A 22422-nucleotide genomic window follows, 5' to 3' on the forward strand; every position below is an offset into this window, starting at 1 on the left:
GGAGTCAGCTGGATGCGAGACACCCCTAGGGAGGCACTCAGAGCCTGGAAGGTGGTCAGGCGCAGTGAGGTGGGTGGCTCAATGCAGGAGCGCCCCCTACTGGCCTGCCACAAGCTAAACCTGGTTGAATGTAGTGTCAGACTTAACTGATTTGGCTCAAACCATTTTATGCATGGTCTGCCCCAGACCCCTTCCTGGTTTAAATTAAGTCAGAGTACTCCAGCATCCCAGTTGCTTTGCAACCCTGGACAAGGCTCTGCTCTTTGCTTCAGACCAGCGCGGCTGGCCCCTCCCCTCTGCTCCCTGGCTGGAGCTCCAGCAGAGACTGCAGACACAGCAGCATCTGCCTGGCTTCCTCCTACTCCCCTCCCCACACCTCACTCCTTGCTGAAGCAAGGATTTGCCCCTCCACTCTGCTTTACTCAGACACCTATCAGCATTGGCTAGCATACCACATGCTGGCTATGGTCAGTGCTGTGGGAGACGAAAGAAAGACAGGCGTGACAGTGCTGGCTTAGGGCTTTTTGGAGATAATCAATGGGTAGCTGGTAATGTCCCTCCGTTCCTTCCTTGGAAAAATCTATTTAAGAAGAGCTTGAAATAATGAGAGAGACTTTTAGGGTGATAAATGCTGATAACAGAGCTGATAAATGCTCTGTTATCAACAAAGAGGGGGAACCCTTCCCTAATCAGAGCATCCTGCCCGGACCTGTCCACACCCCTTCAACTCAGTACTGTAGAGGGTAAAGGAGGGCTGCTCAAGTGCTCCCTGGCTTCTAACCTGAGCCACTGCAGGCATGTGCCTGCATTTCTTCAGTCCAGAGGGGATGTTTGTGTGGTTACAAACCAGTTTAGCCTAGCCAGGTTACACTAACCTGCAAAGATTGAATCAGTTCAGGTTCAGACTTTTTGAATGTCTGTCCCTAGCCTTTGTGTCTGCAACTCCACCCAGTCTGGTGTTATCTACAAATTTGCAAAGTGTGTATTCAGCCCTATCCTCCAAATCAATAATGAAGATTTTAAACAGTACTGTACCCCAGACAGACTTCTGGGATCAGAGTCCCGCTCAATACTTTCTCCCAATAAGACACCTAGGGTGTGTGTAGACAAAATGAGGGGCATGTGTGCACGACACTTTAAAGTGAGTTAAATGCTTTTGCACCACTTTAATGGCATTGGTGTTTGCATGTGTTGGCAGCATATTGTGCATTAATTCCAGCTGCTGTAGCACATTCCGTGATGTAATGTGCCTTGAATGACTTCAGGGCACAGCAGACTAAAACACCTCTGAGGAGTTTTAGTTCATTGCCATACAGCTGTGGAGTGAAGCACTGAGCTCCATGCAGCTTAGGAGCTGTGTAGGCAGCCTGGCAGCGGCCCAGGAATGCATGTTCCACAGAAGGAAGGCGGGGAAAAAAACAAAAGCAGCAAGCCTGATTTCCAACTCCATGAGCCTGCCTGCCTGCATCAGCTGTGCAGGGACCCAGTCCTTCTCTCCACGGCTGTCATGCCGCTAGGACTGCCTGAACTGGGTGCCACTGGCCGAGGGGGGGGGGTGCCACTCCTATGGAGGGAGGCACCAGGCCCTCTCCATTCCTCCCATAGCCCAGGGACCTCTCAAACTGCTGGCAGCTCACCCTCCCCTCCCCACTGCTGGAGAGGCAGGTAAGACATAGGCATATACAATGTGGGGGTTTCCTTCTCCCTAAATTGAAGTGGTGTTTTTAAAAACCCACCACTTCAATTTAGGGTGAAGTAAACCCCCGTTTTGTCTATACACACCCTTAGAGCACACTAATCCAATAAGTTATGTGTCCACCTTACAGTATTTGCATCTAGATTATATTGCATTATCTTACTAATGAGAACATCTTGTAAAATGGTGTCAAAAGCCTGACTAAAGTCAAGGTCTAGTACACTGTTCTCCCCCCATCTACAAAGCCCATCATCTTATCATAAAATCAAATCAAATTGCTGAAGCATGACTTGTTTGTGATGAATTAATGTTGGCTGTTCGTAATCTTGTTGGTATTCTCTAGGTGCTTAGAAGTAGATTTCTTGATGAAGTGATTCATAATTTTTCTGGCTATCGAGGTCCAACTGACTGAGCTGTGATTTCCTGAACCCTCCTTCTGCCCTTCTTTTTAAAATGGACACTATATTTGCCCTTTTCCAGTCATCTGGGACCTCATCCAACCTCCACAAATTCTCAAAGAGAATATTCAGTGGTTCTCCAATTACTTCAGCTAATACCTTGTTCTGAGATGCATCTTATCCACAGTCCTGCAAACTTGAAAACATTCAGTTTCTCTAAGTAATCTCTGATATGTTCATCCCTACTCTAGGCTGATTATGCATGCCACCAGCTGCTCTTATCATCTAAGAGGTGACCTTATTCATGAAGACTAAAGTAAAATAATTAAATAATTCACCCTTCAACACATCCATTACTAGATTGCCCTCCCCATACCCTAATGGACCTACACGTTTCTTGTTCTTTCTCTGCTATACCCTTATCCTTAGTAACATGGCCAAATTTCTACTTTTTCTAAAAATCCATTTTTGAGTTTTAACTCATTCAAGAATGTACTGATTAGCTAGGCTGCTGTCTTGCTACACTTTCTGTCCTTTTTTTGTACTAGAATTGTGTGCACTTGCACCCTCCATATAAGTCTCTTTAAGGTACAACCACTCTCCTAAACTCCATCTCCCCTCAGATGTGCTGCACAATGTATCCTGGCAAAAAGGAATATAGAGGCTCTTTTTGCCAAAAGCTTACCTATGCACCCATGAACATAACATCCTAGTATTCCATTCTAAAAATCTGATTGATTTGCAGTAAAATGGAGAATAAAACCTGTGTTGAAAATGTGTTTCTCTTGTCTGAAATGTCTTTGCTTCAGATAGGCATAAAAATGGTTTTTTTTGGAAATGACTCATTTAATATCTGTGGTAGCCCCAAGGCCTTCTCAGAAATGTTATGAGAGAACCTGTAAGAATAGAACCTTCTTCTGCCTAAGTCTTTGAAAACTTTCCTAAAAAGTCTTTGAAGTCTTTTCCTAAAAAAGCCTGTTCTTCACCATGAATGAGACTTCCAAGTCTCCCATGGTATCAAAACCCAATACACAATCTAAGTATTTGAGTCCTGTGGACAGAGTGGAGGAGAATGCTTCTTGTGTTGTTTCCAGCACAATACATGTTTAAAAAAATACTGCTGCTACCACCGTATCTAAGCAAACTCATGATTAGGTTCTTTGGATCACAGGCACTCCTAGTAAAAGGGGCTTCCTAGAATCCAAGTTGATCATCTGAACCAAGGGTTATATAAGATCTATCTGGTTCAAAGAAGTGGAGGCCCAAATGCGTAAACCTGTTCATTTAGGTTTTTCCAATCTCCATCTCATCATTTACTTTTCTCCTCTCCAATCATATTTTTCCATAGTTCTTCCTGGAAACTTTTCCACACCTTCTCCTCTTTTCTCTTTTTATGGAGTCTTTTCATCCCTTTTCAAAATGAGTTTCCCTTCATATCTAAACTTATTAATGGGTATCCCCCTGTATCATGAGTGAGTGGCCAAAATCTTTGTTCTTCCTAGATAGATAAGACAGTGTTGTCTTCTGTCACTGAGTTTACCATTAGCACACACCTGTATTAGTCTGAAGTCAAGCAGAAGATAAGGCAAGGTGGAACTATCTGGTCCTGAGAAGTATAAGCTTTCATAGCCAAGAACCTACTACATCATTAACTGTGACATCTGAGAATTGTGGAATTAGGTCTAGGTCTCTTTACTAGTTCCAAACAGATATTAGTCTGGGCAAAAGGTTTGGGCATCTTCCATTCCTCTGGGAGGGTAGGAAAAATCTGTTTTCAATTATAAGATGTGAAAAGACCAAGGAAGTAAATTTTCTTCTTTGTTTTTTTTCTCTATTAAAAGATCCTATACCTATGAGGTTATTCTGTTTTGTCATGAAGTTTCTCTTCTGATTAACCAATTAAGCATAAAATGCTTAACATAATGCAGGTAATGTATAAATTGTGAAAAAATTCTATTAATATTTTCAAATAAGGCACCTCCTAATATCAAACCCATAGCCTTCATCAGGAGTTTAGACACTTAGGTTCAGCTGCAAGATGTTTCAGTGTCTGTTATGTGGTGTCTAGGTATCTGCATTCTGTTCTGTCACATGTAGGGCCACAACACTGCTATTATCTACATTCCTTTTATACCTTTATTTGGATTTGAAAAGATCCTGTGCATTTTCAGAAATAAATAGAACAGCTGCCTCCATGTCTCCACCTAAATTCTGTTGCAATCCAATTCTACCTGGGAAGTAAAAATTCCTCGTAAGTGCCAAATTGCTTTGATAGCAAAACAGCAATGGCTGTGTAAAGAATGTGGCTGGGTGAGAGAAGATGGAAGAGGACCTCCAAAGTTTTGCCCAGGAGCAAGGTAGTTAAGGCATTTACCCAGGGACTGGGATACCTGAGTTCCACTTAGCCTTTGAATCTATGCAGCGTAGGGCCATGGGGAGCAGTGGGGATTGCCCCCTGCCTGGCAGTAGCTGGTGAGTCTGGAGTTTTTTTGTTTTTTGCTTTTAAAGACCCAGGAACTGGGGCCAGGTGGGGCAGCCATGAGGGAGGGGGGGACTGGGAGAGCGGGCAGGGGTTGGGAGGGCTCATGGCAGAGACCCCCACACAGTGGGGTATATGGGGCATAGCAGGGATCACCCCACCCCCCCGGCTTGGCAGCAGCCTGTGAACCTAGAGCTTTTTTTTTTTTTTTCTCAGAGTGGGGAGCTGGGTCCAGGCGTGGCAGCCATTGATGGGGCTGGGAGAGTGGGCGGGGAATGGGGCCTGCCCAATTTGGCTGATTTGGCCACAGCTAAATCTCTGAATCAGATTTAGGCCAGTGATTCGAATCACCACATTGAATCACTGTCCCCCGAATTGGTCAAATCTGAATCTCAAGCAAATACTAGCCGCTTCACACAGGCCTCTTAAGTGTTATATTCAGTGGTCATTAGATAAAATGCCTAAATAAAATTGAGACTAAAGGCCAAAATAGTATAAGTGGGGTATAATGACATAAGTCTCCTAGATTCTGGGCACAAGGCTACTAGGCAAAAGGTGGGTAGCCCTTCCTACTCTTCACCCTGTGGTTTACTTTTCACTGAAGTCAGTGCTGCTGTCAGTCAGAAATAGTGATTCAAGAAGATGTTTGAGTGAGGTGGTTCCCAACACAAAGGACACATGGGACTTTGCCTAGTGAGAGAATGGGAGAGCTATATGCTTCATCACAGCTGAGTGGGATTGCCTTCTGGAGGTGATGTGTTTTTCCTACATGAGCAATTGTTAAATATTAGATACCTAGTAGGCAGAATAGACTTTGAACCTTTGTATTTCTCTTTCTAAGTGTAAAGAAACATGTGAGTGTAAAGAGACATGTGAAGTATCTCTGATATAACTTTGCCATATCTATAGGCTTTGTAATGGTGACAACTACAAATCAAATACATAACTATTCTGAGTTAAAGTGTGATGTGTTAAACTCCTTAGTTGTTGGATGAACATGCTACAACATACATACATATGTTCCAGAGAGTAAGAGTTAATACAGATATTTTTAGTTTTAAGTTCTATTTATATTTCATATATACCAAAAGCAGATTAAAAGATAGATTTGAAAGGGACCTCATGGGTCATTTAGTCCAACCTCTTGCAGGATACACTGTTGGACTAGATGACCTCGTGTGGTTGCTTCCAGACCTACTTTTCTATGATTCTGTGACTCATGCCCAATCTCATGAAGGCTTCACTAAACTGTGCTTGCCCTAGAGAATGGTCAAAGCAGTCCTGTGATGATGATTAATAATAATCAAAATCATTAGTTCCCTGATGAGGGTAGTGAAAACTCTGATTGCCAAAGTGGGAGGGGAACTCCCTTGGAGTGATCCTTTTTAGTTTTAATTTGGGATTTCAACCTTTCTGCAGATGTCTCCTGTCAACATCAGGTTCAGAAGTTCCCCAAGATCAGATCCAGGCTTATTTTTCAGGCTTGTTAGAGTATGTCTAGAGTGAATAACTTTCTGAGGGTGGTCAAGCATTGGCACATAGTGCCAAAGAACTTGTGGAATCTCCATCCTTGTAAATTTTTAAGGGAAGGCTCACCAGACACTTGGCTAGGATGGTTTAGTCAGGGGTGAACCTGCCTTGAGCTAGGGCTTATTCTCTATTGGAAATACTTTTGAGAAAACTGTTCCAAAAATATATGTGAAGTAATTATCAGCAGAAGAATTCTGACTTGGTCAACTACAGCTACTCCTCATTTAACGTTGCTGTTACATTCTTGAAAAATGCAACTTTAAGCGAAACTATGTTAAACGAATCCAATTATGTCACAGTAGTTACCTACTAGCAGGCGGCGGCCAGGCAATGTTATAACTGAACACGGCGCAACTTTAAACAAGTATGTTCTCTAATAGATCAGCAACATAATAAAGAAACAACGTTAACCAGGATGACATTAAGTGAGGAGTACCCATAGTAGTATATTATCAGATTGTTGCATGAGCATATAGAACCTTTCATTCCACTCACTGGGATTATTTTATCAATACTTACCCATGGATCTACTCCTTTTGAATTACATGGCTCTCCCTAACTCAGAATACAAAGACTCCATTACAGTGTACCTGTGTAGAAAGAGGGGAGATATTCACAATACTGTAAGTCTGTACCTAAAGATAGTTTTGTCATACTTTAGTAATAAAATGACAGAGGAAGAAATTGTTTCAGACAGAAATTTCAGAAAGCTGATTATAGGTTTTCTTTTATAGATGTTATGATTTTGTTAAAACAGGCCATATTGAATCCATTGGGTTTTTTGTAATAGATTTCAAAATACATAATAAATGTAAGTAATATGATGACTAATGGGTCAAGTGAAGTTGGAACATTTTAAATGAGAAAATAGCTGGAAACAGTTTTCAGGAAACTATTCCAGTTGATTTTTGGTCCCCCACAAGGTGTGCATTAACATAAACTCCATAGAATCACCTCTGGGACCTGAACTCCCTCTCTGATTTCATTACTGCAATGCGATTCTTTTCCTTACACTGTTAAGTCATCTCCTGCTGTGGTGGGAGCATATAATAAGTGTAATTTATTTATATTTGTCTAATCTCCTTTTAACTCAATAGTCATTTAATCATTCTGTTTCCTAGTAGCTGTTCAGAAAGTTGTGAAGGGTAATTAGAAACTAATAATTGACAGACGTGGATTTACTTGGTAATCTAAAGATATATGTGGTAACGGAACAAAGAAAAAAGCACAGGAGAGAGACAAGCAGATTAATTCAGTTGCACTTCCTACCGGACAAAAAAATGTTTTTATGCATCTTCTAGTGCAGTGTTACCTGTGTATAATTTGCATATACTTTCCTTGATCACAATCTGTCGGCATATATAAGGATCCCTCAATCGTTTATTAACAGTGAGACTCCTCAAACCACCAAGGGTGTTTCTATCCTGTTCTGAATCTATGAAATTCTGTACTGCATATGAAGCAGATGAACAGGGATGAAGCAGAGATCTTGAAGTTCGTGTATGCAAAGGTGACCTTTTTAGACACCTTTGCATCATCCTAGTTCTGGTGAATTTAGACAGTTCTGAAGGGCTGTTTTGGTTACTGTGGCCTGTGTGTCGCTGCCTGAGGTAGCATACTGCCTGCAATCTCTGCTGCGTGACCCATTGTAGTCTTGCCTCCATTCCTAGGTTGGTGAAATCATCCTCAAAAGGTGGTCTTCAGCTGTTTTACTCGGTTCTTGTACCTTGGGAGCTCCCTCCTGGAGAAATCCAGAGCTTTTAGTGGCCCTTTACCCATTGTGGAGTTTTAAGGAACTGCTTGAAAACTTCACTTATCTTCACCTGTCACTGTAGTTTGCCCCCTTTATGATGTCACTGATTTCTTCTGAGAGAGATAATTTATCTGTCACTTTAACTGTGTTTTTCTTTTAGCAAATGTTAATATTACTTTTGCAGTGCTAAAGACAAAATGTAAAACAGAGTAAAGACTAAATACATGGGTTGCTCAATTTATTTATTTATTTGTTTTACTTACAATGCCAAAGAATCCTGTTGCATAATCTTTTCCTAGTTGTAAAAATAATCTCTGTCATTATGAGGTTGTTAAAATATTTGCAATGAAAGCTCCAATGTTAAATTTTCTGCAATTATTCTCCTGGCTGCCACCAGTTTCTTTAAGGTCTGATTCACTTAATAATAATAACCAACTATAAAACTTTGTCAGATTAGCAAGCATGATAACACTTTTGCTGTGTGACACACAATGTGAAAAACAGTTAAGCTATCCACATAGCCTGTTTTGTATTGCTCCTGTGTTCTAGCACTACATTTTAGAACTAAATTTCTAGCGCTATTTTTTTTTTGGATGAATTCAGTGCTTATGAAAGTAAGGGCGCTTTTACATGTGTTCCAGGGGTGGCGGGGAGGGGTGATGCTTTAATTAGAGTGGCTCTGAGAGCTTCTTTAAAGCACTGCTGTGTCTCCTGTATCAGTGTCCTCATGCTTAAAAATGGCAGCAGGGACACTTGAACTAAAGCTCATTCAATGCTCCAGGCTCATTCAATGAGCTTTAGTTCAAGCACCCCCACCACCTTTTTAAATGTGGGGACACTTATACCAGTTTCAAAATGGCTGAAACCATTTTGAGATAAACCTGGTTGAATGTAGTATCGGACTTAACTGATTTGGCTCAAACCAGTTCATGCAATATCTGTCCCAGACCCTTTCCTGGTTTAATTGAACCAGACTCCCCCAGCATCCCAGCATACTCTCTGGGCTGGGCGCTCTGTTCCAGCCCAGCTGGGCTGGCCCTATCCCCCTGCTTCCCAGCCAGAGCAGGGACAGGCAGGGGTAGGAGGGCTGGCCAGAGAGGGGTTTAATTCCCCTCTATCTATCTAAGTCTGCTGGGCACTCCCCAGTCATTGCTGCAGCACTGGGGCACCGTGGTCCCTGAGGCAGAGGGGGCAAGGAAGGAGGGCTGGTCTCCCCTCTATGCCCACTGGCAGCTGGGTCTGCTCACCATTGCTCTCTAACTCACTTCCTGCAGCAGAATAGGCCCCCATCCCTGCTCCCCCCAAGGGTCCCTATCTAGTCATGCCCCCACCCCACTGCTGCAGCAGGAGTGGGCAAGGCCCTTGTTGGGGTCAGCAGCCCCTGTCGTAATGTTGGGGAGCATGAGCCCCATCCCAGAGAAGGTGATGTGCTGTGGGACAACAGTGCTGTGGGGGACTGTGCACAGCAGTAACAGCATCCAGAGCAGGCCAAAGTCCTGCAAGTGCCCCCAATGCCACCATGCTCCATAGCAACTCTGCCAGCCCCGTAGTACAGTCCCCACTAGGAAGAGGCTGGCGCTTGGGGAAACGGGCATGGGAGCTAGTGCCCTAGCCACAGTCACTCCCACTTGCTGCTCCAGCATCTGGGTGGAGGCGGAAGCAGGGCTAGATGCTGCCTGCAGGGCCTTGCAGGAGTGTGGGGAGGGTGGGAACTGAATTACTCCCTATTCTGCCCCTGGTGCACCACAGCCAGATCTGCCTGGCCCAGCCACAGCCACAGCCACCACTCAGGCTGTCCTGTTGGGAGGGGGCTGGCCCCAAGCACAGACTGTCTGCTGCCACTGCTTAGACCAAGCGGTGCCAGCAACTGTTGTTGCAGCCAGGCCAGATAGACCTGGCTGCGGTGCTCTGGGGACAGAACTTCCTGACATTATGACAAGGGGCTGCTGCCCCCAACAAGGACCCTGTCCCCTCCCACTGTAGCAGTGGGGCAGGGGCATGGCCAGACAGAGCCCCTTAAGAGAGGGGGCAGGGACAGGGGTTATTCCTCCTACCGCCGGTGTCTGGAAGAGGGGACAGCAGGTGGCTTATTCTGCCACTGGGAGCAAGCATGGCAGTGACAGCAGTCAGACCCAGCTGCCAATAGGAGTAGAGGGGAGACAACCTCCTCCCTGCCCCCATCTGCCTTAGGGGCCATGGTGCCCCACTGCTGCAGCAGCAAGGGAGGAGTGTCTGGCAGACCCAGCTCGGGTCCCTGCTGGTGGGATAGAGAGGGGGAATGAAACCCCTCCCTGGCCAGTTCAGCCTGGACATGCCCCTCCCAAGACAGCTTCCCTGCAGCGGAGGGCATGCTTTAGCACCCCCTGGTGCCTGGCCTGAGCAACTGCAGGCATGTGCTCACAGTTCATCAGTCCAGAGAGAAGGTTTGTCCTGTTGATGTTGAACCTGTTACCAACTGGTTCAACCTAGGCAGGTTAGACTAAACTGAAAAGATTGAATCAATTCAGGCTCTGGCTTTTTGAATATCAGTTCCTAGCCTAAGTGACTAATGGCATTGATTAAGTACAGAAATACTGACACAGGTGCTATGCAAGTTTCCCTACCCAGTGCTGCCAGTGCACATCAGTCCTAGTTGGCCTAATTAGCACTTTTGTCTTTATCTTAAAGAACCCAACAGAGCTTTGTTGGACAATTCCTCATCTGTTCCTTAGGGCTCTCTTACGCACTTCATGCTAGGTTTTTAGTGTGTCACTTGTGTTCAGAATAAGTATTATAGCACATTTATACTTTATGCCTATAAAATGTGATACTAACATTAAGAATCATATCAAATGTGATATTGAAAAAGAAGTAAAATATATACAAATGAGGTTACTCCTTGCCATTTACATTTAATATTTACTTACAGAGTTGTACAAAGAACATGTTTTAATTTCATCCTATACAGCCATTATGTAGATGCATAAAGCTAATCTAATGGGTTAAAAAATTCAGAACTGCCTTAATAGTTTATGAATCCAAATCCCAGTGGGAAGAGTTACTCAGGTGTTTTGGAAAATATTGCACACACATTTTTACACTTTTTTAAAAATGTGTTTATTTACTTAGAACGTCTCTTTCTGTCTTTTCTCTCATTGCTTTGGGGGGCTCTTGGCACATGAGGCTGTAACCTGATTTGTCATTCTCCCTCTGCATAATGAAAGGGGTGGAATGATGAATTTTGTAAAGATTGAGTGTTAGGACCACATTTTTAGATAAATTTACATACCTAAAAAATAGGTAGGTACCTTATGGGTTCTTCAGAAGCGCCTGGGCTTCTAAGATCTATTGATTTCAAGGGAAGTTAGACATCTCAGTGCTCTAGAAAATCCCACTAAGTGCCCACTAGCTTTTTTATGGCTAAGTGAAGATATCCAAAAAGCCCAAGGCAGAATCGGTAAAGCTTATGCAGGTTTCTGCAAGTGGCGTAGGTTATTTTGGGGTGAACAAAATACATGTTTGCCCTTGGGGGTGGGGAACGACATGCAAGCTGCATGCATTGACCATGGCCAGCAGGTTGGGTGGCACTCGGGCAGCCTACAAGTGGGCTTCCCAAGCAGCCAGAGACTGCCAAGCTCAGACCTGGCCACCCTGACTGGCTGCTGGGTATGAGAGAGCACACCTCCCTCCCCCTCCTCTGTCATCATCAGCCACAGGCATCTGTCAGCTGCAAGCAGCTGGCCCATCCTTTGCAGCTCAGTCATGCTCCCTAGGGTTGCACCCACTTGTGTAGGGCATAGGTGCTGGGTGGGATCCCACACACCCACCCAAGTACTATGCCCCTTGCAAGCAAGCACAACCAAAGGAGCCCAACTGAGTAGCAGAGCATGCCTCAGCACCCCTTCCTCTCCCTCCCCCTACACCCCACTATCATCAGCCACTGTGCTGACTTGGCTCTGTGAGGGCATTTATACACATACTGCGGGAGTGTGTGTGGGGCAGGGGGGAAGGCGGGCGCTTTAATTAGAGCGGCTCTGCCACTCTAAATAAAGTGCCCAGAGCATCACGTGTATCAGCGTCCCCGCACTGAAAAATCATGTTGGGGATGATTTAACTAAAGCTCATCAAAGTTAAAGTGCCATTTTTCAACACGTGACACTAGAATCTGCTGGAGCACAGTAATTACCATGCCCCACCAGACTCAATTAATCAAATCTGCTCTGACGCACTGTAATTGCATCATGTTGGAGCGGCCTAGCTGCATACTGTATAGGCACCCTGACAGCCCAGGAGCAGGGCTGGCTGGGTGCTCAGCTTGAGCAGCCAATCATGGGGTGAATGGTAGCATGCCTCACTGTGAGGGGGAGCTAGCAAAGGCTCCTGGGATCCTGGCGGGCAGCAACCTAACATGAATTGTTAATGGATCGGGTACAGAAGTTTGATTCTTTGACCTAACCTAAATTGATTAAGTTTGAGTACACATTGAACCAGGTCTATCTTAGACTGGGTTCTGCTACTTTTAAACCAGTTTGTGTGCACTAAACATCTGTACTGCTAAGGGTTTAAACCGGTTTCCTAGCACTTATACTAGTAAAAGTCTAATGTCTGTACCTAACCTATGGGAGAAGCAAGGATTTTCGTGGGTGATATGTTGTATTGAACCAACTTCATGGTCATGATAAAGTTAGACAACTTTATATAATGCAAGGTTGTCTTTATCCCTGCTATGTAGTTGGTCCAAAAAACATTTTCACCCATGAAAATCTTGATTCTAGCATAATTCCTGGGACATCACAGCTACATCACTCCATCTGTTCCTTTAGGAACCTAAACATGTTTAAAAATCTGCCCCTTACAGTCATAGCTTGCCCTTGCTTCTTTTTTCTTCTGATGGGAGAGGGGCAGGGTGATTTTTTTTTTTTTTATCTTCTGCCCATCTTTCTGACTTCTGTACGTGCCTCTCTAGTATTTCCCAGTCTCAGATAGCATTTGCTCTAACTTTCAATTTAACATGGAAAGTTTAAGAACAAAAGGAAATATTTTCAGAAAGCTATTTTTTCAAATGGAGAGTTAGAGGTTCTTCAGCTTTAATTTTAAGCTAACTCCTGCCAGTGAAGCACTAATACTATTTTTCTTAGAAAATGTTATATGTATCAAATCCTGAACTTTTTCCCTATAGACATCATAGAAGTCTGACCCGGCCAGTAGCAAGTATATATCTTGTCATTGTGGAATAACTTTAAGGATGTGTGTCTAAGGCCCACAGTCAAGGACGCCCTTCAGCATGTGCTTCAGATTCACTGCCATCTCTATTAATATTAAGCATTCCTGATCAGAGTGTAAGGCCCTCAACCTTCCCCTTGACATGCAACAGAAAGTTCTATTGACCCTAAAGAGCAGAGGAGTCAGGTTCATCTGGCTGCACCACAAATCTCACGTGGTTTTGAGTAAAAAGCACAAGTAGTTACTTCAAAATTATTTGAGTCTTGGCCCAGTTTTGATGGAAAGGTTCATCAACCTGTGTGAACTTTCCAACAAACCTTGTCTCCAGTGTGAATTTATTGTAAATGTAGATTCGAGTGGTGCTGTGTTTACTGTTAACATTTTTGCATGGCTTAGATGCATAAATGAAAGTGATCAGATTTTGTTCTGCAGCTGCAAACACCAGCAAAGTGAAAAAGATTTTCCCCTCCCAAGGAAGAAGCTTTTGCTTTAGTACTGAGTAAAAGCTGAATTTCAAAGCAAAAATTAAAACCAGTTAAACCTAGATGTCTCTGCAGAATGCCATCACCAACTAGCTGTGAGAAGCATTTAGTAACACAGAAATAATTTTTAACTAAATTCGACATGGCAGCTGTACAGTAATCATCTTGGTATTTTGCTAGAATGCAGCATCACAACTACCAGAAATTTCATTGCAACCAGTGCATTCCATAGTATTTGAGTGTCCTCATAATGATGGACTATGAGATTTTCAGCTAACCAGAGGGTGCTGGGATGGCACAGGTGCTAAGGTGCACAGTTGGCAGCCCATAGGCCACAAGTTTGAGGCTATAGCACAGTGTGGCCGTGGCAGACTCCAGCAAATCTGTAAATTCTGCTAAATACCTTTTCACACAAGGACACAAAAAAGGAAGGCAAGAAAAGCCAACCAGAAAATATTACGAGGATTTTACAGAAAGGAAAACTATATTTTAAAAGGTTATTTGTGTGCTGTCTTCTGCCTCCAGTACTTTAGCAAAGAAATCTAAGTTTGTTTTGTATTTCACATTTAAGCACAAAAATATATTAAGAATTATTACATGATCACTGAGAGAAAATCAAAAATTATACATTATCTATTTATTTAAATGTGGTGAACATTTCCATGGTTGGCTTGAGGGTTTTCAGAGTTTATATACGTTATTTTGCGTGATTAAAACTCAAGGGAAGGAGGAGTATATTTCATTGTGATGGACAAAGATTTATATACTTATCCTCCCACATGCTGAGATTATGTCTCTTTGTTTTCAGAAGTCCATGGTGATGCCTGAAAAAATACAGGGAAATAAATGTATGTTTGTTAGGTTTCCTTCCTTCAAATCATAAACAGTGATCACTGTTCTTTAACAATTTTAGTGATTCGTCAAAGCCAGTTTATTTAGAGAAAAGCTGTTCTCTTGTGTTTTACTATTGATACAGTGACATAAATGAATCCTAGAAGAAATATTGCTATAAGTATTTGCTAGATTTAAAATTAAAAAGCATTTTTTGTATTAAAATAATTGCAGTATGACAACTTTTGTTAATGTTTTTGCCTTTCTTAATTCTTTTCCACAGCTGACATCAATGTGGATATATCAAAGCCATTGAAAGCAAACTTTAGCTTTGTCAAACTTGATCAAATAAATAATTTTCTAGAAAAAATCATGAATCCAAATGATAATGAAACCAACAAAGAGGCTTCTGTATCAACCAATGCTATTCCAAGCAAAGATGACACATCGGCACGCAGTTTGTCCTATATAAAGGATCCTCTCCCTGTAGTACATGCTGATGAAGGGCAAAAGGTTTCTGTCCAAGAAAAGTTGTGGGGGGCTGTTTCCTGCTTTCAGAAAATTTCCATTCATACTGTTCAACTGGTTGTTTCTCTGGAGACCGTTCCACACCCTAATCAACCTTGCCTGTCAGCATCTTTATCAAACCTCAGTGGAAGCCTGTACATCAAAGCTGGGCATAAAACTCCAGGTAAGATATTTTTAAAATATATATTGCTACTTATTTCTGTAAGTGACATTATATTACTCATTTTGACCAGGTATGGCTGTTCAAAAAGCCTGAGGCAGAAGCAATCTAAGTAATAGGCACCCTAGGTTAATTTGGGAAAGAACAGAACACACGTTCACTCTTTGGTGCGGGGGCGTGCAGGCTGCCTGCACTGACCACGGCCACCAGGTTGAAGTCATTCCTGCACAACCCCCAGTGAGCTCCCCACTGCCAAGTACAACTGAGTTTCTGGGCCACCCTAATTGGCTGCTGAGTCTCTGGGCCACCCCAGTTGGCTGCCAAGTCTATGCAGCAGAAGCCTCCATCCCATGTTGTCCTCCACCCTCATTGGGCTCTAGCTCACAGCTAGCAGGAGCTGGAGGAGCAGAGAGATTCAGTGCTGGCTTGGAGCTAGGAGAGCCTGAGCTGGGTCTGTGCAAGAAAATCCTCCATTCCCCTCCACCACCACCCTTGTGGCTCTCATCTGGCCAGAGGCAGGACGCAGGGCTGGGAAGAGATTCTCTGCTGGTATGGGGCTGGCTAGCCACTTGGCTGGAGCAGTGCACCTCCCTTAGTGGGGAGGGGGGTTAGTGGAGAGCTGCAAAGCAGTCTGGGGTGCAAGTGGACAATGACCTAACTTGAGTCAGTAGGGGATCTCATACAGAAGTTCAAGAGACCAGTCTAACCTAACTCAATAAAATCTGATACGACATCGATCCAGGTCTAGCTTAGACTGCGTTCTGCCATTTTTAAAGCAGTATGCTGAATTTCTGTTCAGTTACAGATGTAACCGGTTACTGTTTCCAGTCACTTATACCAGTTTACTTGTAATGTCTGTACCTGGCCTTTAAAGTGGGGATAGTGAGGTACAGAGTTTTAAGTTGCTCTTGGTTACACAGCAGATCTGTAGCAGAATCCAGTGTGCTTAGTCCATGATTGTATATCTGATCTTAACACTGTGCATGGGGTGGGGAATAGGGTTCAGTAAACTAGTTACACTCCTCTGATCCAGGCCTACATGGGGACATCCTTAATTTATAATGCTGACATAAGGCTCCCTCCACCAATAGAGGTTTGAGTATAACCAGTTCTGCCCTTCTCTTTCCCCAGTTTGTACTGCCCTCAGCCAGCCCACACACATACCTCCTCCAAGAATCAGTGTTTCCTCCCCTACACAGCAAGAACCTTCCACTAGGAGTTCCAGCCTTTTCATAGCTTATACAACACAAAGTGTCCTTAAGAGGACTGGAATTTTGGTTCCCAGTCTATTATAAGTTTTAGAACTATAATTTTTACACAATAATTCATCAGCATTATAGAAAAGCAAAGCTTGCTCTATCCTATTCTGTTTGGCACATTACACAATAAGTAGAATTCAGTACTAGATTCTTGTACATTCTTTCTGGCTTTGCCTTGGGCTCACTGTGTGACCTGGAACTAAATAATTAATCTGACTCAGTTTCCTTATTAGTAAACTGGCAAAAATAGTTTTGGTACTTCCTGGACCTGTCAGGGTTTTTATATGGTTTAACAGTATTTGAAAAGTACTTTGAGAACCATGGATGTATTGATATATGAATGCAAAACATATATCAATACATCCATATAATTATTTATTAGTAGAGTTTATTATCAATTACCATAATCTTTGGATAAATACTTCCTGCAGAGACAAGACATTCTGATAACACACTTTGCATACACAAGAGAAAAACTTGAAAACTCTACTATTTATAAGCCTTAATGACTTTAAAATGTGCAGTTGTTCTTTGTGGGAGTTCTACTGTAGGTATATAAACATCTAAATTTGTACACACTGGTTCTTCTCAGCAGGAGAAAAAGTCACAGGCCAAAAATGAAACTTTCAACTGTGACGGCATTTTCTGTACTGTAAAATGTGAGATAAAAAAATGAGGAATTTCACACTTTAAGTAAAATTGGGAAAACACCAAACATAAGTTTTGGTTTGAGAAATTGTTGAATTATATTATAAGCTATTTGGTTAGTCTCTTACTAAAATTAATTAAATGATACATATAGATCAGTGGTTCTCAACCTTTTTAGACTTAAGGCACCCCTTGTTAGATTCAAGGCACCCATGAAAACTGCCAGCTCTTACTTTTCACTCATATTCTGACTATGGAAAAATAATAATAATCTGTTGCAAAGAGCTGAGAATAATAATAATAATAATAATAATCTGTTGCAAAGAGCTCAGAAAGACCACTGCAGGTCAAGAATCTATAATGTTAAAAGCATTAAATCTTTGGGTTTATCTTGTAAATCATGTTTGCACACTTAATAGTGCTAACATTGTGTGACAGTCCATGGCACCCTTAAAAGGATCTTAAGGCACCCTAGGATGTCAAAACACCCTGGTTGAGAATCCTGGGTTTACAGGTTCTGGAAGTGAGCCAGATCCAGGCAGTTGACAGAGTAGCTTAAGAGATAAAGAAAGTAGTTTGAAGTTGCGAAATATGAGTTTTGGGCCAAGTTAGGTGATTTATTTCTTTCTCATCAGAGAAGTTCTGCTCAGGCCAACAAGCTTCAGTGCCTTTTTATTGTTTTAAAAGTTAAAAATGAAAAATTTAAGGTTCGTAGAACATGAAAGGCTGTGAAAGTGCTGGAGGCTGAAATTCTTGATTTATCCGTAAATAAAGTGAGGTACAAAAAGGAACAGTGAATGCGTTCCCACGCTTTTCCAATCATATCTCAATCCTAGCATGGAAAGAGCTGCAATCAAGTAGAGTAAAGGGCATTTTTAATATCCTTTACATAGTTTTAGCTTTCTCTGTGTGTTCTGATCCTCTTTTTTTCCGTCCCATCCCGCCTGTCACTTGTACATTAAACCCTCCTATGGTACATTACAGTATCCACAGCAAGCTTCTAGATATCAAAGCCAAATCCTCTCAATCACTGCACTATATAGCAATTTGGCAAACTCAGCAGTGTATATCATTTACCCTAGAGCTTGCATCCTCCTTAAAGATGAACTTACCTTAACTTGCACATTAAGCCTCAAACGCATTCTGCTGCATAGTTATGCTTCTTAATCCTCCTGGGCAGCACCAAAAGACGGACTTGTTTTTTAAATGCTGCAAATAATACACAAGTCTTCAATGTGTTTTTAGTCTTGCCAGCAGTATTAAATAATGTGATAGTGGTGCTGAAATCTAATAAAAAATCAAAGTTAGTTATTTAATATGAAAAACGGCCCTAACCAAACAGTACATAGAGATCAACAGATTCTTTCATGATCCTCCAATTATAGCCCATGTATCTTTCTATTTTTGTAATAGGAAAAATGAATGCACCTACACACAAGTTTACAAATTTCAATATGGCAAAATGAAAAATTGTTTTAACTTTCAATAACTCAAAAACACAAAAAGCTGTATTTGATACTGATATTTAATAAATGTAAAGGTATATTTTTAGTTAATTTGAAAGAAAAATGCTGGTAGCATTCCTAGTGGAAAAAAGCTTAAAATACTATGAAGGAACTTACCTGTTATTTTTTTCTTAAGGGTAATCAAAAGAAACAAAAATACTGCATTACTGGCAAGGTTTGTTTTATTAAATGTAGAAGTATCATGTAAGTTAACTGAATTAAGATGCAGTAGCTGTGTCAGAAGCCGATTTTGGAGAGCAAGGAGTATTTAATATATGTCAGTTCTTCATTATTTTTCTTCTTTAAAAGTTTTATAGATATACCTTTTGAACTGAACAGGGTTAATGTCAGTTTTTTATAGTATGAAACTAATACGCAAATACTTTACTGTGTCTTTGATTTTACAGTCATATAACTATTGTGACCATCTGTAGCAGCTGCATTTTACGAATTATTTGCTGAACCAAACTGAGTACAATGACAAAAGTAGTCATCTCAGATGTACTGTTAAAACAAAGGAAGAAAAGGAGCATTGCTTGCCTTTTTTACAGTATAGCCATCTGCTGTACAGATGTTTTTATATAGAATGACTTCAGATTCAATAATTGTAGAAAATTTTCATTAAAACCTCAACAATTTGCACTTGTTTACTTGAATCTGCATAACTCCCGAGTGAGACAACACAACACACTTGGGGTTTCTTTGGTTCTCACTAGCTTTCTCTTTGATCTTTTTTGATGTGCTGACTTTAATAAACATAGTTAAAAACACTGTTCAAAAAACATCATGGAAAAAACTACAAAGGAACAATTACAGCAGTAGAAACTACTCTAATCCCTTACTTACGCAAGCTATTTTTAGTGAAATATGTTTTTTTACACATTTTATGTGACAGTATTTTATAAACAGTGTAAATGGCCTTTTTTCCAGATGAGTTTTAATATAGGAGATGAAGTTGGTTTGTAATGCTAGAGGAATCCTATGTGCTAAGAATTATTTAGAAATACACACATGGGAATGTGTCATTGACATTTTTCCTTCCTCATGGGTAGAAAACAAATCTTATGACCTTTTGTAATGACTTTAGGTTTTTACTTGAGATGAACAAAGCATTTTGCCATCTATAATTTTTGAAAAAGTATCATTATTCCCCCAAGACCTTTAGAGTTAGTACAGTTTAACCATGCAAGCTAAAAACCTTCTTTTTACTTTTACTTTTTTTTCCCCCACACCTAAGGAAGAAAGTTCATGACTTTTGAAAAATATAGTGGCTAATCAGTTGAATTATTATTTTCATGTTTTAACAGAAGAAAATGGAAGCAGTGGTATCATACATTGCAAGTACAGTTACTGTAGACCTAATTAAGAAAACCTTTATTCTGCTTAGCTTGTTGCAGTGTTACACAGCCCTAAAACCTAGTGTTTCAAGGGATTTAATTTTTTTTAATGCTGCAGGTTTTAATACAACTGTGACTTGTAACAATATGATTCCTGTTTCTGTTAGAATATTTATATTATCCTGTGCATTCGTGGCTAAGTCCTGAGTATTCTAGTTTTAGTAATATAATATTATAGAATATGGCATACTATATTGCAAAAAGCTGCAGGCAAACATCATTAACAGTTAAGTAAAAGGAAGTTAATTTTAGTTAAGTAAAAGGAAGTTATGGTACTGTGACTTGCAAAGTCATCAGTTAAAATCTTAGTGGAGGTAAATTTAAATTTAATTCTAGTAATTTTACATTACCACTTTTGTACCAATTATACATAGGCAAATATAGAATTACCTGTTGAAATGGTAAATATTGTGAGTTTGCTCAGGTATTTTGTTGGCAGTTTTTTTGACCTGTCAACCAGGAAACCCCAGTTCAGGAGCAGTCCTAGGAACTGATCCCATGAGAAGTCGGGTATTCTCTACAGCGCTGATTCTCAACTGTGGGATATTCTGAGATCCTTTCGAGGGTTTCACCGGATACCATGCAGTGTTAGCATTGTTAGGTGTGGAAACGTGATTCACAAAATAAACTCGCAGATTGCAAATAGGAATCCATAATGTCAAAAACTTTTTGACCTGTTATGATTCTTCTAAGTTCTTTCCAGCAGAAAATTGCTCTACTGCTTCTCTGTAATAAAAAAAAAATGAGTGAAAACTAAAAGCTGGCATTTTTCAGTGGGCACATTGAGTCTGAAAAGGTTAAAAATCACTGCTCTAATCTGCACCTAATCTCATGGGAATCGGTGGGATTTGAAGGAACTCAGCACTGCACCTGAGATGCATAGCTTATTGTAGCATTGTGGTGCATGTCATTAAGCTTGGATAAAAATCCTTACAATTCACTAATGAAAGCTAGAAAGCAAGATGCAACTCTGAGTCTCACACATGTGTCACAGATCATTTAGAGTGCTTCTGAAATTGGCACTACCTGCTGAGGTAAAAGATAAAATAGAGTAAATAAGAAAAAACACTGCTGACCTGCTCTGGGCTAGGGAGCCCATGAGAGAGGACTCTGCTCAGTGTCTTAAGCTATGGGGTGGGAGTGGGGAGACTCACAACCATAAAGGATCCAATTAATTGTGTTCTGCATAGCACAAGTATTATAGCATAAATAACTTTCACTACCCTTCACCTCTTTTTGCAGATATAATTATTTTAGCATGCGAGTAAGGGGCAAAAAAGTAAGTGTTTGTCCTCTTTGCGTGAAAATTGAACATATATCTACTAGTCTCCGATTCATTAAAATGTAGCATACTTTAGATCATTTTTATGAAGATAAATAAAATAAAATGTAGATTTCATGTATATCAATCAGTATACAGCAGAGACCAATCTTTTCATTTCATAGTTAACCAACCCTCTTGAGAAAACTCTGCTAAGGCGTTGTCATAGCCTTTGGATGCTGCAGATATGCAAGTTAGCCTAAGGGGAAATAAAACATTAAATTAGATACGACTACCTAAAATAATATGCAGCAGTAACAAGCCATTTACAACACCCAGAAGACCTTTGTTACTTTTAGAAAGAAATATAAACTCTTTCCAACACTTGAACAATAGGAAATGAATTCTTTGTCAGTAAAAGCCAGAGGACAAACTACATATTTAAATGGCCACTGAGGATTAAGGTGGAAGTACAGCTTGTAGACAGCTATACAAATCACTAACAAACCTTAATGAATATTGGGTGTGGGCATCAGGGTCCTGTCAGTTTTGACACCATGTCCCAAGTAGCTTAAACCCAACACTCAAGAAAAGGTGGAGACCTCATCAGGTCTCTAACATCTGGGATTTTATTTGTCATTTTGGCATACCCAGCAAGCGCAAAAGAAAGAGTAAAAGGGGATTATCCTGACAATGAAATGAGTTACTGAATCTTGTGATAATGAAAAGCAGAAGAATTCTAATTCCTTTCTATAGTCCCTGAGGTGGAGGTGCGTTTATAGTTCTGCAGAAGTAAAATGTAGGAGGGAAGAACAGATGGCCTAAAATCCATGAAACAAGACACCACCTAATCCCAGGACTGAGTACCACTATTAATCCTGGTCAGATTCCCTACTGTTACTTTATAACAGGGTTCAGAGTTGCTACTGATGAACTGGCATGTCTATTTTTAAAAAATTGCAAATTAGCTGTAGGTAGCTGAGTTAAGACAATGTGTTCTGAATGTGTGGGACCATTAAATAATGTAGTTCAGTCTCCAAAGTGTGGATGACTTCCAAGTGGAACAGAATCAAACAATTTTATGTTTGTTTAGAACGAACTTCATTGTTTTAGAAATCTCAGTTACTACCTTCATTATCAAAGCAATTGTATACTATGTAAAATGGAATTATTTTAGGTATGTAGGTACGTATGCTTTGTATGACTGTAGTAGGAACTCTATCATTCTCTTAATGGTGATTTTACAGCATATGCATCCAGCAGAAACTGTATAACAGTGAAGTAATAGTTTTG

At 41.0% G+C, this 22422-nt stretch overlaps 1 protein-coding gene and 1 long non-coding RNA gene across 5 annotated transcripts in view; one reads left to right on the top strand and one right to left on the bottom strand.

Moving 5' to 3' along the window:
* VPS13B (vacuolar protein sorting 13 homolog B) overlaps positions 1–22422 on the top strand; it is an 883845-nt gene that overhangs the window by 716148 nt on the left and 145275 nt on the right. For all 4 annotated transcript variants that reach the window (XM_090040420.1, XM_090040419.1, XM_090040417.1 and 1 more), the window contains one exon: positions 14655–15062. In XM_090040420.1, the coding sequence (XP_089896546.1) occupies positions 14655–15062 (408 nt within the window). The remainder of the gene's footprint in view (positions 1–14654; positions 15063–22422) is intronic.
* The window catches only part of LOC149869500 (uncharacterized), a 31483-nt gene that overhangs the window by 6903 nt on the left and 2158 nt on the right, over positions 1–22422 (bottom strand). Inside the window, exons 3-5 of the long non-coding RNA XR_016441485.1 lie at positions 20259–20594; positions 18079–18253; positions 6623–14364 (exon numbers count right to left, since the gene is read on the bottom strand). This is a non-coding gene — a long non-coding RNA (uncharacterized LOC149869500). The remainder of the gene's footprint in view (positions 1–6622; positions 14365–18078; positions 18254–20258; positions 20595–22422) is intronic.

Source organism: Crocodylus siamensis, chromosome 3, assembly GCF_052110815.1.
Source record: "Crocodylus siamensis isolate JL-2025a chromosome 3, ASM5211081v1, whole genome shotgun sequence".
Lineage (NCBI taxonomy): Eukaryota > Metazoa > Chordata > Crocodylia > Crocodylidae > Crocodylus > Crocodylus siamensis.